The sequence below is a fragment of the Chrysemys picta genome, chromosome 1 (genome assembly GCF_011386835.1).
Source record: "Chrysemys picta bellii isolate R12L10 chromosome 1, ASM1138683v2, whole genome shotgun sequence".
In the NCBI taxonomy this organism is placed as follows: domain Eukaryota; kingdom Metazoa; phylum Chordata; order Testudines; family Emydidae; genus Chrysemys; species Chrysemys picta.
The window spans coordinates 157,647,075-157,661,918 of NC_088791.1; the positions used below are offsets into that span (position 1 = coordinate 157,647,075).

General features: G+C 42.5%; 1 protein-coding gene across 4 annotated transcripts in view; it reads left to right on the forward strand.

Moving 5' to 3' along the window:
- Positions 1-14,844, forward strand: part of TFG (trafficking from ER to golgi regulator) — a 34,878-nt gene that overhangs the window by 11,243 nt on the left and 8,791 nt on the right. For 2 of the 4 annotated variants that reach the window (XM_005283543.5, XM_005283544.5), the window contains exons 4-7: positions 2,177-2,260; positions 7,282-7,428; positions 9,001-9,168; positions 13,635-13,775. In XM_005283543.5, coding sequence (XP_005283600.2) covers positions 2,177-2,260; positions 7,282-7,428; positions 9,001-9,168; positions 13,635-13,775 — 540 coding nt within the window. The remainder of the gene's footprint in view (positions 1-2,176; positions 2,261-7,281; positions 7,429-9,000; positions 9,169-13,634; positions 13,776-14,844) is intronic. The other 2 variants (XM_005283545.4, XM_065588122.1) reach the window with 1 other exon arrangement.

Sequence of the window (14,844 nt, forward strand, 5' to 3'; positions counted from 1 at the left end):
TTAGTTTATCAAAACGGCAGATGACTCTTTGACTACAGTATGCATTTCACTTAGAAGAAAATACCAGGTACTAAGGGGCCCTTTAATCTAGCAGAGAGAGGCATAACAAGAACTAACGTCTGGAAGCTGAAGCCAGACAAACCCAAATTAGAAATTAGGCGCACATTTTTAACAGTGAAGGTGATGAGCCACTGGAACAAACTACCAAGGGAAGTGGTTGAGTCTCTTGATGTTTTCAAATCAAGACTGGCTGCTTTTGTGGAACATATGCTTTAGTCAAACACAAGTTATTTAGCTCAGTACAGGGGTATCTGGTTGAAATTTAATGGCCTGAGATATACAGGAGATCAGACTACATGATCTAATGGTCTCTTCTGACATTAGAGTCTTTGAATCCACGAATAAATAAATAAAAGATTCTGGCCTCTTCCCTGCCTCAGTTAATATCCTCAGGTCATATTCCCTTAATGAATTCTGGGCTCCGTTCTGCTCCAATAAAAACTGGGTTTTCCCTTCCTCTTTTCAGGGCATCCCTGGAACTCCTTCCCTCCTTGGCCTTGTGGCTCTGCTCCTTTTCCCCCCTCCCATCCAGGAAAAGCAAAAGTAGCTCCAACCTCTCTGCCCCTCCCTCTCTTCTCTCCAGGAAAGGAACAAGGACTTGGGAGCTGGTCAGACACCTGCCTCATTCCCTCCTGTTCTTGTTAATGAAAGAGTAGCACTTGGGCCTCACTGCCCCTTTCTTGTGCCCTCTCCTTGATTCATTGTCCATAATCCCTACTAGTTCTGGCAGAACTAAACATGTATTTACCCAATAGAACATAATAGCTGTCCTAGCAAAGGAGCCATTCCACACTCGAACTTTTGAATAACTACATATGAATGCTTTTGTCAGATGTTCATTGAATGTTACAAAATTTGTTCACTTATAAGGCTGGGACATTGTGACAGGAGAGAGGGGAACATAAGTTGGCTTGAATATGAATATTCATTTCAATAATAAATCTTTGAAATATCCTTTTGCCTTTATCCCACGGTAAATTTTCACGCTCTTCCCTTGATCTATATATTGTGACTTCTTTCTAAAAATAACCATTTTGTACCTTGGTTAAATAATAGGAGATACTTGACTAAGCAGAAATTTTACCATCCAATCTCTGCATTCAGCCACCACAATTGCAGATGCAAACTATCTGTATAGCTTGATTTGTTTAATAGTTATTTATGTGATTAAAAAATGAGAGAAACTTAGAATTCATGCACACTTGTACGTCTCTGCCTTCACTATGGAGAGAACATTGGGAGGAGACTGTAGGTTTTTTCATAGATCCCAAAGCAACTATGGCTTCTCTTCCACTTTCTTCTCTTGTGCTGAGTGTGTGTGTGTGTGTGTGTGCTGGCAGTAGTGAAATTGGCTATAATCCTTCTTTGAAGCACAGTCAGGATGCTGAAGAGATAAGTGGTCAGTAGAAGTCTATTTGTGCTGTTCCCTCAGAACTGGGGTAGGATGGTTCTGAGGGGGGAAGTCAGGTGGCGGGAAGTGGGAGGGGGCAGATAGGGGGTGGGGCCAGGCTGTTTGGGGGTGGCACAGCCTTCCCTACCTGGCCCTCTATACAGTTTCTGAACCCCGATTTGGCCCTCAGGCCAAAAAGTTTGCCCACCCCTGGAATAAACAAAGCACACTTGAATATCCTTCTAGCATGGATTATTCCACTAACAAGTTGTCACTGTCGAGCATATTAAAATTAGAGTGGCTAAAAAAAAGTACTACCAAACTTACCTTAGTGACTTCTTAAATGCTCTCTGATTAATATCTCTCAGTCTCATAATTTGGGTGGAAGGAATATTTTTCCTAATTTGATTTAAATTGCAAATTATAAATTACCTTTGGTCATGTCATTGAGACTTAAGAAAGGATGGGGTTATTTAAAAAAAAAATTGTTAACTCTGTGCATTTTAAGCTTTTACATTAGCCCATAGTTGTATTTGTCATGTACCATGTTTGTAATGTAATATATAACAATTTTTTTCTAGTTGCTTTAAAACCAAATTTAACAAGTTATGATTAGTTTCTAGAAAGCAAACATCTTACTTTAAACGGGCATTTGAATTATAGATGGGCATTGGGCCTTTTTGTGTTACTGTTCAATATTAACTATTTATTAAAAATTCTTTACAGATGGAGATCTTATAACAATTTTTGATAGCTCAGATCTTTCCTTTGCAATTCAGTGCAGTAGGATACTTAAACTGACATTGTTTGGTAAGTACAAATGTTTTGGGGATCTTTTTTTTTTTTTTTTTTAATTCAGGCAATAGGCGCTCTTCTTTGTATGCTGGTGACATATCCTTCCATGAAGGCAGTTTATAATTAAAAGGATGCCATACATTTAAAAATTGCCTTGCTGCCTGAAATAGCTTTCCCTACTGTTACAAGAGACATCTAAGCTTACAGAAACTGCAGGTTAGAAGGAGAAATATTTTTGCAGCTTTATTTAATTCATTTGGCAGAGCATCTTGTTTAGGGAATTTCATTGTTTTCCCCATATAGCCTTTCACATTCCCTGGTTTGTGTGGGTCTTCCAGACAGCAACGTAGGACAGAGAAGCATTAGAAATAATAAAATGTGTTTATAAAACTACAAAAAGGGGGCATCAGACAGGTATAATACAGACAATTCTTAACTCATTTTCTTGTTTAAAAAATTGAATAGATTTCAAGTTGACCATGTCCCTTTAAGGAGCTGTTTTTCAGCCAATGGCCACTGTTCAGGCAACTAGTAGGCTTGAGATATAGTGCTCATACAGCAGTAAGCACCCTTCTGTCAAGAGACATAATGTGTCCTTGAGCACTACTGTGGTACTGGCTTTGTACATTCTGTCCTTTTGTTAATTTTATTGTGGAGCAGAAAGAGTAGAAATCTTTTCCATTTTGATTTGTGATAATTGTATTGTCCCATGCGCACACACTCAGGAAATACAGTGGAAATGAATTGAGCACAGAGGGCAGCCACTCTGGTGCTGGCAGTGCATATAGACCTTCTCTCTGCTTCCACTGTTAATAGGCCTTCTCCAGTGATGCTTTAGGCTTAAATTAAGAGGAAAAACTGTGGGACTGCAAGCATATCTCAAGAGTTTGAATCCAGAGGGTATATCGACATAGGGATAAAAGACCTGCGGCACTGCCATGGCTGGCCTGGATTGGTTGACTCGAGCTCGTGGGGTTTGGGCTCGGACTGGAGCCTGAGCTCTGGGACCCTTCACCCTCAGAGTTTTAGGGCTTGGGCTTCAGCCCGAGTCTGAACATGTATGCAGCAATTGTTCAGCCCCGGAGTGCGAGCCCAAGTCAGCTGACCAGGGCTTTTTTATCCCTGTGTAGACATACCGTAAGTGGACAGAAAAACATGAGAGAGTTGTGGTGGAAAATTTTTTTGTTCAAAAAGTACATTTTAAAGCTTGTTCAAGCAAACCATTTCTTACATGTAAGTTTTTATCACAGTCTTTTCTTCTTCGAGTGATTGCGCAAGTGTATTCCACCATAGGTGTGCATGCTTGCCATGTGCACCGGTGCTGGAAGTTTTTCCCCTAGCAGTACCCATAGGGGAGTGCCCTACTGACCCCTGGAGTGGTGCCTCCATGGCGCGGTATAAGGGCGCTGTGTGCTCCCACCACCCTCTGTTCCTTCTTGCCGCCAGGGAAGGTGCTTTGGAACTGCTCTGCTCCAGCTTTGCTGTAGCTCGTTCCCAAAACTGCTTGTTTGTTCAGTGCATGGTACCTGTAGTTAGTTAGTTATTTGTTTAGTTAGTTTAGTTTAGCTAGAGTGCCCGGGCCGGGGCATATCTCGTGCCCCGGGTTTAAGTCATGCGACACTTGTAGGCGATCTGTGCCAGTGAGTGATCCGCATGCGGACTGTTTACGCTGTTTGGGGGAATGCCATCTCAGCGATCGCTGCAAGATTAGCAAGTCATTTAAGCCTCAGAGCAAGAGAGAAAGGGACATTTGGCTCTGGACTATTCTGATGGAGTCGGTGCTGATTCCGGCTCTGGTGCGCCACTCGAGTAGGCACCACGGTGTCAGTGCGCAGTGACCCTTCGGTGCCATTGACAAGTCGGCACTGCTCCCCGTCCACGGGACATGCCAAGAAAGCTAGGAAAAGGCCTTCTTCGCCGCAGCAGTGGAGTAAACCCAGGACAGGCTAGACCCATGCTGGGCAGTCCTCGATCCCCACTGGCCTCTAGGCCTCTGACTCAACGCGAGCTAAGAAGCCCGGCCCATTCGGAGCAGGCCTCCCCGGATGTCCGGATGCCCTCCATACTGGAGGCCCTGCAGGCGGCCCGGGATGTTATGTCCATGCCAGTACCAGGAGCACCGCCAATGTCTACCCCGAGCTCCAGAGGCAAGCTGCCACTGGGATCTCTGCAGTCACTCCCGGCTCAGTACTGGTCTCATAGACTCATAGACTCATAGACTTTAAGGTCAGAAGGGACCATTATGATCATCTGGTCTGACCCCCTGCATGCTGCAGGCCACATAACCCTTCCCTGGACTCTGCCGTTGAAGTCCCCAATCCTGTCTCAGTCAAGGGAACGTTCCTGACGCTGTTTGCTGCCCCAGGGCAAAGTCCACATGGATCGTCCTCGATGCCCATCAGGCTGTCTGGTTGGGTTCAGTCTGACCTAGACTCTCCGCACCGCTCCACCTCGAGGAGCGAACACCAATGAGACCGAGGCAAATTATGCCAAAAGTCCTCGTCTCGAAGGGGCTATCGCAGCCGGTCACGGCACGAACATCAGTGTCATTCCCGTTCATCGTCCCGCTCCAGGACCCCGCCACGGCACCGCCTCCACAGCCCCGGATGTCGGTTGCTGGCGTCTCGCCATTGTGGGTCCGCCTGCCGGAGCCGATCGTGGAGCAGCTGTTACCAATGGTACCGGTCCTCCATGTCAGGATCGTGGTCCCGTGGTCGGCATCGCTGCTCCTCCTGGTCCAGGGACAGCGGCAGGTCTTATGTCAGCCTGGCCTCCCTCTGTAGTCGTCCATCAATGGGCCAGGTTCAATGGCACCGGGCCCTGTGGCCGGCCTAATGGTACCAGTGGGCACCGTGGCCCCTGATTCAGCCCCAATGGGGGCTCGCTTGGTGGCCGGAGCCTCAGAAGGACCATTGGCCTCCCTCTCCAAACCCCCGAGGAAGGAGTTGGTGGTACGTATATCCTCCACACCGAGCACTGAGACCAACCAGGTGGTGGACCCGCCGGTGCCGGTGGACATACAAAGTACCGCGCCGTCCTCCTCACCCTCCCTGGATGAGGTGATTACGGCCCCTCCGTCCTGCAGGTGAACTTTAGGGCCCACCAAGAACTCTTAAAAAGCGTGGCATCAAGCACCTCCAAGCAGAGGAGATGGAGGAGCCCTCGGGCGCCTTGTTTAATGTACTGTCCTCCTCGGCACCGGGCAGGGTGGCCTTGCCTCTCCGCGAAGGGGCGGTGAAAATTTCAAATGCCCTGTGGCAAACCCAGGCCTCGTTAGCTCCCATCTCTAAGAGAGCGGAACGCAAGTATTTTGTACCCACCAAGGGGCATGAATACTTATACACCCACCCTGCTCCTAACTCCCTGGTGGTCAACCACAGGGAATGGCAGGGCCAACCAGTCCCTACCCCAAAAATAAAGATTCAAGGAGGCTGGATTCATTTGGAAGAAAAATGTATTTGTCACGGAAGATTAGGGTTGGAAGGGACCTCAGGAGGTCATCTAGTCCAACCCCCTGCTCAAAGCAGGACCAACACCAACTAAATGATCCCAGCCCCAGGGCTTTGTCAAGCCGGGCCTTAAAAACTTCTAAGGATGGAGATTCCATCACCTCCCTAGATAACCATTCCAGTGCTTTGTCCTCGAGCTTCCAGTTCTGGGTGGCGAACCACCAGGCTCTCCTGGGCCGGCATGAGTTCAATCTGTGGGGCTCCCTGCCCAAGTTAGAGGACTCCCTCTAGAAGTGCGATGGGAAGGAGTTAAAAGCGCTGGTGGAGGAGGGCACAGCGGCTGCCAGGGCAACCCTGCAGGCAGCTTCGGATGCAGCGGACACGGCTGCGCGGTTCATGGCCTCCACGGTGTCCATGAGAAGGGTGTCATGTCTCCTGTTCTCTGGGCTCTCCAACTGGATCACCTCGTGCATCCGTACCTGTTATGACCTGGCAGGAATCCCTCTGCCACCAATTGTGAAGGCACACTCGACTAGGGTGCAGGCCTTGTCGGCTGCCTTTTTTGGCCCATGTCCCCATTCAGGACATTTGTAGGGCTGCCACGTGGTCTTCAGTTCACACTTTCACCTCGCATTATGTGATTGTGTCTCAGACCAGGGAGGATGCCAGGTTCGGCAGGGCCATTCTCCATCCCGAGAGTTTGTGAACTCCTTCCCACCTCCAACAGTGGAATCATCTATGGTGGAATACACATGAGCAATCACTCGAAGAAGAAAAGAGAGTTACCTTTTCCATAACTGGTGTTCTTTGGGTTGTGTTGCTCTTGTCTATTCCACATCCCGCCCTCCTTCCCCTCTGTCGGAGTTGTCTGGCAAGAAGGAACTGAGGGTGGGGGGAGCACGCAGCACCCCTTATACCGTGCCATGGAGGTGCCACTCCATGGGTCGCTAGGGCGCTCCCTATGGGTACTGCTATGGGAAAAACTTCCGGCACCAGTGCATGTGGCGAGCAACACACCTATTGTGGAATAGATGTGAGCAACACATCTCGAAGAACACCAGTTACGGAAAAGGTAACTGTCTTTTTTGCACAGACTTTAGAAATTGTTAGTTTGTATTTTGTAAACTGTTTCTGACTCTTTTAAGGGAAACTGCCAACTTAAACATGACTAAACAGTTTTTTACCTACTGTTTACAATTAACACTTAAATTGCCGCAACTGAAAGATTAGAAAAAAATTGGTAACTGAAAAAGAATGAATTCTTGGTTGACCTAAGCATATTGCAGGCTGGTGTATGCAAACTTCTCCATACAGCTCTGGTAATATGCAATAAGGTGCCAAATTGGGTTGTGGTAAATGTGCCTTTTGGACCAGAGTGAGATTATAGTCTATTTTCACTCGTGACCTACAGTGCCTACAGTACACTTGATTTTTAAACTCCCTTCCACAAAAGAGAGAGACAGATGTTCTTCTTTATGCTTGACATCTAGCAATACTACTGTATAAGAAAGTTGTTTAACCTGTGCCTGCACAAATAATTGTTACTATGTTCCCTCAGAGTTCATTTCTTTAATTACTGTTTTATAGTTAATGGGCAGCCAAGACCTCTAGAATCGAATCAGGTGAAATATCTCCGTCGAGAGCTGATAGAACTTCGCAACAAAGTGAATCGCTTGTTGGATTGTTTGGAACCACCTGCTGAACCAGGGCTTTCCACCAGCCTGCCTGAAAATGGTAGGTCAGGCATTTTTACTGTTAAAGAATTGTCTGAGTCAAACTGTGTGCTCTTACCTACTGTAAAAAGGGAGTCTTGCCTAATTCTCTCAGTCTGCAGACTGGTCCTCAGTTGCTGTTTTAGAAACTTAACTTGCTAGTGGCCTTAAGGTTAATTACTGTGCTTGGCTTAAAGTCTTTTAACAAGTAGGGGTATTGTACCAAGTTAAGAAACCTTGACTGACTGTTTCCTAACTGGCTACTTTGAAGATATCAAGTATTATCTTTCAGAGTACTCTTAAATATTATTTAGATCATTTAAACTCCCCTGTAAGTTAGGTAAGTAGTAATATGCTTAATTTGCAGATGGAAGGAGAGTGTGTAGTGGAGGCTGGAAAGCTAATGACTTTTACCCAGTCATTGCTTGGAACCAAGTTTGGAACTCGAGAATCCCTGGTTTAGTCCTTTGCTCAGTCTTTTAGATAACACTGCCTTTCTGATGCCTAAAAGATGTGATGTTTCTTAAATATGAAACAAAACAAATATTAATGTTTAAGCAGCAATTGTCAGGGTGTGTGGCATTTTATGGGGATTAATAGCCAGCTGGGAGAAGTTGATTTGAAGCATCAACTACTAATCCCTAGAAAAAGACCTGAGCCTAAGTAGTTGCTCCATTTTTACTTAATACACCTCTACCTCGATATAACGCTGTCCTCGGGAGCCAAAAAATCTTACCGCGTTATAGGTGAAACCGCGTTATATTGAACTTGCTTTGATCCGCTGGAGTGCGCAGCGCCCCCCCCCCCCCCCAGAGCACTGCTTTACTGCATTATATCCGAATTCATGTTATATCATGACGCGTTATATCTGGGTAGAGGTGTAGCAGCAATGTGTCTGACATATGGATTTTCTGGGGGTACTGCAATTTCATTTTGATAAGTACGCAGAACTGTATCTCACTAGTCAGCTTAACTGACCCTTCCTTTGAAGAATATAATAATAATGCCCAATCAGAGAGACAATAATGACAACACTTAATATATGGAACCTCCCCTGACTGTTTTCCCTCTGGGCAGCTTCATTGGGGGTTCTCTGGTCGCTGTCCTATGCAGGGACAATTTAGAAAAGCAGGCATTTGCTGCAGGTGGGGGTAGAAGTCTTGGAATCTCAGGTTTTTTTATTATTTGTATTACCATACAGCCTAAGAGCCCCAGTCAGGAACCAGGAACCCACTATGCTTGGCGCTGTACAAATAGAACAAAAATGGGGCCTCCCCCAAAGAGCTTACCATCTAAATAAGTTTGTGTACTATGACATTCTGCTTCAGAAGTGAGTTAAGACTGAACTAATTTCTATTGACCTCTTTAGCGGGTATCTAGATAAGCTTCATTCTCCAGTTATTCTGACGTCAACTTCAAGTTGTGTGTGCAGTTTTTAAAATTTACTGTGCATGTTTTTTGTTTATATATAAATAAATGAGCAGCCATGGAACATGTAACTTCACTGTTTTCTTGTCACAGAATGGTACTTCAGATTGATAAGCCTTCTTAATTGGTGTATGTAACAGAAACAAATCTGTTGCTGTGTTAATAGATGCTGTTGATGGTAGTGAAGAAAAACCTGCTGCTACTGACTCTTCTGTCAAGCCATCTACTCAAGTTATAGCAGCAAGTATGTCTGCTTTTGATCCATTAAAAAATCAAGATGAAATCAGCAAAAATGTCATGTCAGCATTTGGGCTGACAGATGATCAGGTGTCGGGTAAGGATATATATTTTATTGAAAATAAAGTGCAACAGATTTTCATTGTTGGCAGTTAAAACTTCAGTCTTGTTTTGAAATAAAGACTTCATAGTATGAATGTGTTAGGTTACTATTTCCATTCAGTACTTCGTTTTTACAGAGTTGCATCATATGGCAGTTTTAAACTGCCTGGGTTGAATTGGCTTACAAATTCTGATGGAATATATGTAACAAATTTATATTGCATCGTTTTTAGTTATGTGGAGAGCAAAAATAGCTTACAGTAGTTTAAACTAAAACAGTCAGCTTACTATTAATAGAAAGTTTGGGGCCTATACAAATAAGTGGGCACAACTGTATTTAAATCCAAGGATTTGCACCTGCTTATGCACGTTAAACTAAAGGCCTAAGGGGTTCAGTCTATTGATGTTACTTAAGTGAGAGATTTAAACAAACAAACAAAAAAAACTCTTCCCTTTTTTTCCCAGATAAACTTTTCTCTTCCACTTTCATTTATAGTGAGCGTTGAGTCCATTTCACTTTCAGAGTTTCACGCATTTGCACAAAAATGCAATGTAGAGTGGCAAATACTGGTCAGAATTAAAAAACAAAAACAAAAAACAAAAAAAAAAACAGCAAACCTCCCTATTACTATTTTAAATAAACATTACTAATGATTATCCTTAATTTCTACCAGCACTAAATTTTGTTTAAAGGATATAACAAAAGAAGCAATCATTTGCCAATTTATTTGCTAAGCGTCATTGTTCATCATAGCATTGTTACTAAATTAAGTTTTATGGCAATGGCACCTTCAGAGCTAGTATCAGTGCAAAAGTAGGACAGTACAGGTACTAAATACTGACTACACTTCGTCAGCTGCTTCAGACATGTCAGATGTTGTTGAAATTAATACATATAATGTCATCTTAAATCCCCTATATGAAAACTAAGGTAACTTCAAACAACCACACAACAGCATTGAAATTTGAAATTAGGCTGTCTACAGGTTTGTTTTCTGTATCTAGATTTTACAGCTCTGATGATCCTTTATGTGGGATTATAAGAGCCAAGTGGCAACCTTGGGGCCAGATCCTGTAAGGGCCACCACCTGCACTGAGTTTCAGTGATTTAACTGCAAGTTGTGGGAGCTCAGTTTAGGCTTTTTAATTTAGAAATTTCTTGTTTTGTTGGCTCAAACATCTATTGCATTTAATGTGGGTGCTCTAAATTCAAAACAGCTTAATATCGCCCATTTTTATATTTATTAAAGTGGCAAGAAAACCTTTGTCCATGCTCACTCAACCCTTTCTAAACTGTAATTTGATATGAAGTAAAATTGGAATCAAATTCTTCTCCTTATGCCAAAAAAATTTGCCAAACTAAGACCGTCATTTCCTATAAGCTCTATAAGCTTCCATTTTAGAGCTGTTATTCATTACTTAACATATCCTTTTGTTAGGATTAATGTAGTCCTTCAGCAAAAGGATTTTTTTTTAAGACTCCTTCTGAACAAAGAAATAAAGTGGAAATATTGACCATATTCATGTGCAGATGGCAGAGAACTCCATTACTTGTTAGAAACAAGAGTGGACAGATACTGTTAAAACCAGACCTTCACATTAAGACCATTAACAGTATTCTATAAATACTGGCATCCAGTAACTAATCATTGATTTTAAAATAATCATAAAAACGTGGGCAGTATTTCCATATAGTTGTAGATGCCTTATAGTAATTCATAAAAAATGTGTCTGATGCATACTGATGACTAGAAAACATGATCAACTGTTGCTATTTGCTGCTTGATATTGCTATAAAGCGTGTGTCCTTGGCACTTGTTTCTGCTGTGTTTGGCCAATGGGAATGTCTTGTAGAAGCCTTTTTTTTTTTTTTTTTCCGTCAGGAGCAAGTACCAATAGTGTTCAATGTTGGCATTTATGCTGCTTATTACTCATGGTGAGGATAAACTTTAGAAGTTTTTAATTCAAGAATTGCATGAAAATATTGGTAAGAGATTTTAATTAGAAATAAAATTAGAGAATTAAATTATGGTAAAAGTTGTGGTGAGCCAGTGTATAGCTGCAATCTTAAAAATGATAATCGCTTAGACCTATCTCGTGAACTGGCTTTGTATGAACAACTGAAATAACTAACTTCTTTCCACTAATATAACTGGGTAAGAATTTTTCAGAGTTGCTTTTCTGTCATCAGATAAAGGTGATACTATAGCATTACAAAGCCTTCATCTTAATATTACAGTGCAGCTTTGCAAACTTCTATTTGCTTGGCACACAACTCGTTTAGATTGATTAAACATCTTTGCGAGAATAGGAGCCACTCATAATTAGGTTTGGAAGGATTAGATTTTTATCGGTAAATGTCAGTAAACCTAGATTTCACTGTATACACACAAACGGATAAAAAAAATTAGGCAAAGTAAGAAAAATGCTGGTTGAGTACTTATTAGAGTCAAAATCCAGAGATTTGAATTAGGCTAGTTACAAATGGACTAGGGAATGAATAGTTTTAAAAGATGATTTGTTGATTTAAGGATGTTTATTTTGCATATTTTGACATGGGACAATGACAATTTGTGATTTAATTGTTTATAAATCTTTAACTTTTTGAAGGTCAGTGTCTACTCTCATTATATTGTCTGACCCTCCTGTAATTTCATGCAACTGTGAAAATATAAATAGATAGAAATCTAAAAAAACTTAAAAATAAACATTATCAGTTGAAATTATATAAAAAAAATCTGCCAAGTTTATTGATAATGTACTATGTTAGAACAATGTACTACCTTTTTGCTATAGTAGGCATAAAAATATACTATATTCTAGAAAAAATGAGCATGCAGTCTTTTCTGTAAGTCTTTTGCACTTTGGCTCTCAAATCTGTTACTAAATTTCTGTATAACATAAATCACTTTAAAGTTAGAAGTTACTTTTCTCTTGAGCAGCCTTGTGAGCTGGGTAGATATTATGTGAGAGAGGTTCTTACAGTTACTATAAAAATATTGATTATAAAATACTTTGCTAGCCATATTGGAACAAATGCACAGTATATTTGAATGGTCTTATTGTGCTTTTTGTATAGATGACAGGGAAGCTATCTTCTTAATAAAAATTAGAAAAATTTCCCTGCTCTTGCTGGAGCCATTTAAAGCTTCTGATGTATATAAGGCTGGTAGAGCAAAAGTGCTCTACATAAACAAGCAAGCCAGCAGAAAGGGACATCTTTGTTTCAAATTTTTAAAACTGTGGAATGTGAAAGTAAAACTGAAAAATACTTATCACATTTGTGTCAGTGGAAGCATATTGTATGAGTGCCTTTAAGACACAACAAATATTTACATTTTAGGTCCCAGTCCTGCAAACGCTTAGGCATGTGCTCAACTTTAAGCTCCTTAAGGAGTCCCTTTGTAGTTAGTGGAACTACTCCTGCGTTGGATTGGTAGGATTGGGTCATTAATTTGCAGACCTCAGGTCAAAATGTACATAATTATACGTTGTGTTTTTTTCAGTTGGGTATTCCAGAGCATTTTACAGACTTAAAATATCCAGAATCCACCTAGTCTTTGTGTCTTCAAACTGTTCGTTAGCACCCAAATGACTATTTTCCCCCACTATATTTTCCAAAAAAGCCATGGCAGGTTTATTTTCAGACAGAAACACGCTATATCCTGGCTGGGCGTAGAAACCCCAAAATACTGAAAACAAACCCCTACCCCCCATTTACCAATCAAATACATATTTACTCTAGGAAATCATGGTAAATTACCCCAGCAGTTATTTTCCAAGTAGACTGGGTTTTGAATTTAGACTGTATATACTGTGCTGTGAAGTAGAGTTTAAACTTTTTCAAATGTAAGGCTGTGCAAAACTGGAAAGTACTTGATGCAGAAAAGACATTATATAGGGTTACCATACGTCTGGATTTTCCCGGACATGTCCGGCTTTTGGGGGCTCAAATCCCCGTCCGGGGGGAAATCCCCAAAAGCCGGGCATGTCCGGGAAAATCGGGAGGTCAGCCGGGCCCACGGGGAGCCGGGTCAGCCGGGCCGGCGGGGCCTGCGGGGTCGGCCGGGCCCGCGGGGAGCCGGGGGGTGCGCTGGGCCGCCGGGGGCCGGCAGTGCTGGGCGGGCCGGGGGTGGTCGGCCGGGGCCGGCACCCCAGGGCCCGAGCTGACCCAGGCTGGAAACGCCGGGGGGCCAGCCTGGGCCGCGCCTCCTCCCCCCAAACCCCCCTTACCTGCTTCAGGCTTCCCGCGAATCAAATATTCGCGGGAAGCAGGGGAGGGGGCGGAGACTTTGGGGAGGGGGCGGGGTTGGGCGGGGCTCGGGGCGGGGGCGGGGGCCGTGGAGTGTCCTCCATTTGGAGGCACAAAATATGGTAACCCTACATTATATTAAGTTTAAGATCATCAAATCTTTTTGCTTGTTTATTTCCCATGCTTACTATATTCTCTTGCTCCCCCAGGACCACCCAGTGCCCCTGTAGAAGAACGTTCAGGAACACCTGATAGCATTGCTTCCTCCTCTTCTGCAGCCCATCCTCCTGGGGTTCAGCCGCAGCAGCCAGCGTATGCAGGAACTCAGCCACCAACTGGTCAGATGGAAGGTGAGCAGTAACTTGCATCATGAAAATTGCAGTCAGACTTCAATAATTGAGGATTGTCATGTTTTACATTAAAAGGTTACAGTAGAACTTTAAATTGCACATCTAATACTATATATGACTAGGAATCTTCTAAGGAATATCAGACTCTAAAAGCCACGATCCCCCCCCATCAGAATATATTTTTTTAAAGATTCAATATTAGAACAGTAGATGGTGCTGTAGCTTTGTCTTAAAAGCCAGAGGGTACTGAAAAATAATAGAAAGGAACATTACTACAGTAATGACTGTAACACTTCAGTAGAAAAATTAGTGCAGATGTAAATGTCATTGTAAAAATTGACAGGAATGTTAGCTATTCCAGATGTCAAACTTTACATTAGAACTGTTTGAAAGTCTAACTTGTACATGTTACTTTACGTGCTGTATGTGTCACTTACTTTTACAGTAAATATGGGGGAATCTATTAGAAATGCTGGTCAGTATACTATAAAGTCAGCAATTATACACTACATGCAAATTATGTCGTTTAGTGCATGTTCCTTAGAGGACAGAGACAAATTTACTCTCCTGTCGAAAAATCCAGGCCAGCTCAGCTGTTAATGCTCTAATATACACTGTATAATGCTACATGGTTATGTCACAGATAGAGTATTGTGGCCTTAATAATAATTCTCCCAATGACTGGTTCAGAATCATGTAGCCATTGTGATGGTTTGTAGTTCTTATCCTGGTAACTTTCTTCAAATGCCTTACTTAGATCTTGCTTTTAAAAATTCTGTTTAAGATCCAGACTTTGGCATTCAAAGCCCTGTATTGTACCGTGTGCCCTTCTTTTTGTGATTTGACTTAATATACACATGCTTGAAATCTCCATTATATTGCAGTTCTTTTGGTTCTACATTGTCACTTGCAAAAACACTGACACGCCAAACATGCGTGTCATCCCTTTTGATGGAAATCTATTCCAGGAAGGACCTGCTGTGCTACTTTTACTTTATTTTAAGATGCAGCTTAAAGATCTTTCTCTAATATTCTTAATTTGATTTTTTTTAACTTGTGGGGCAGAATT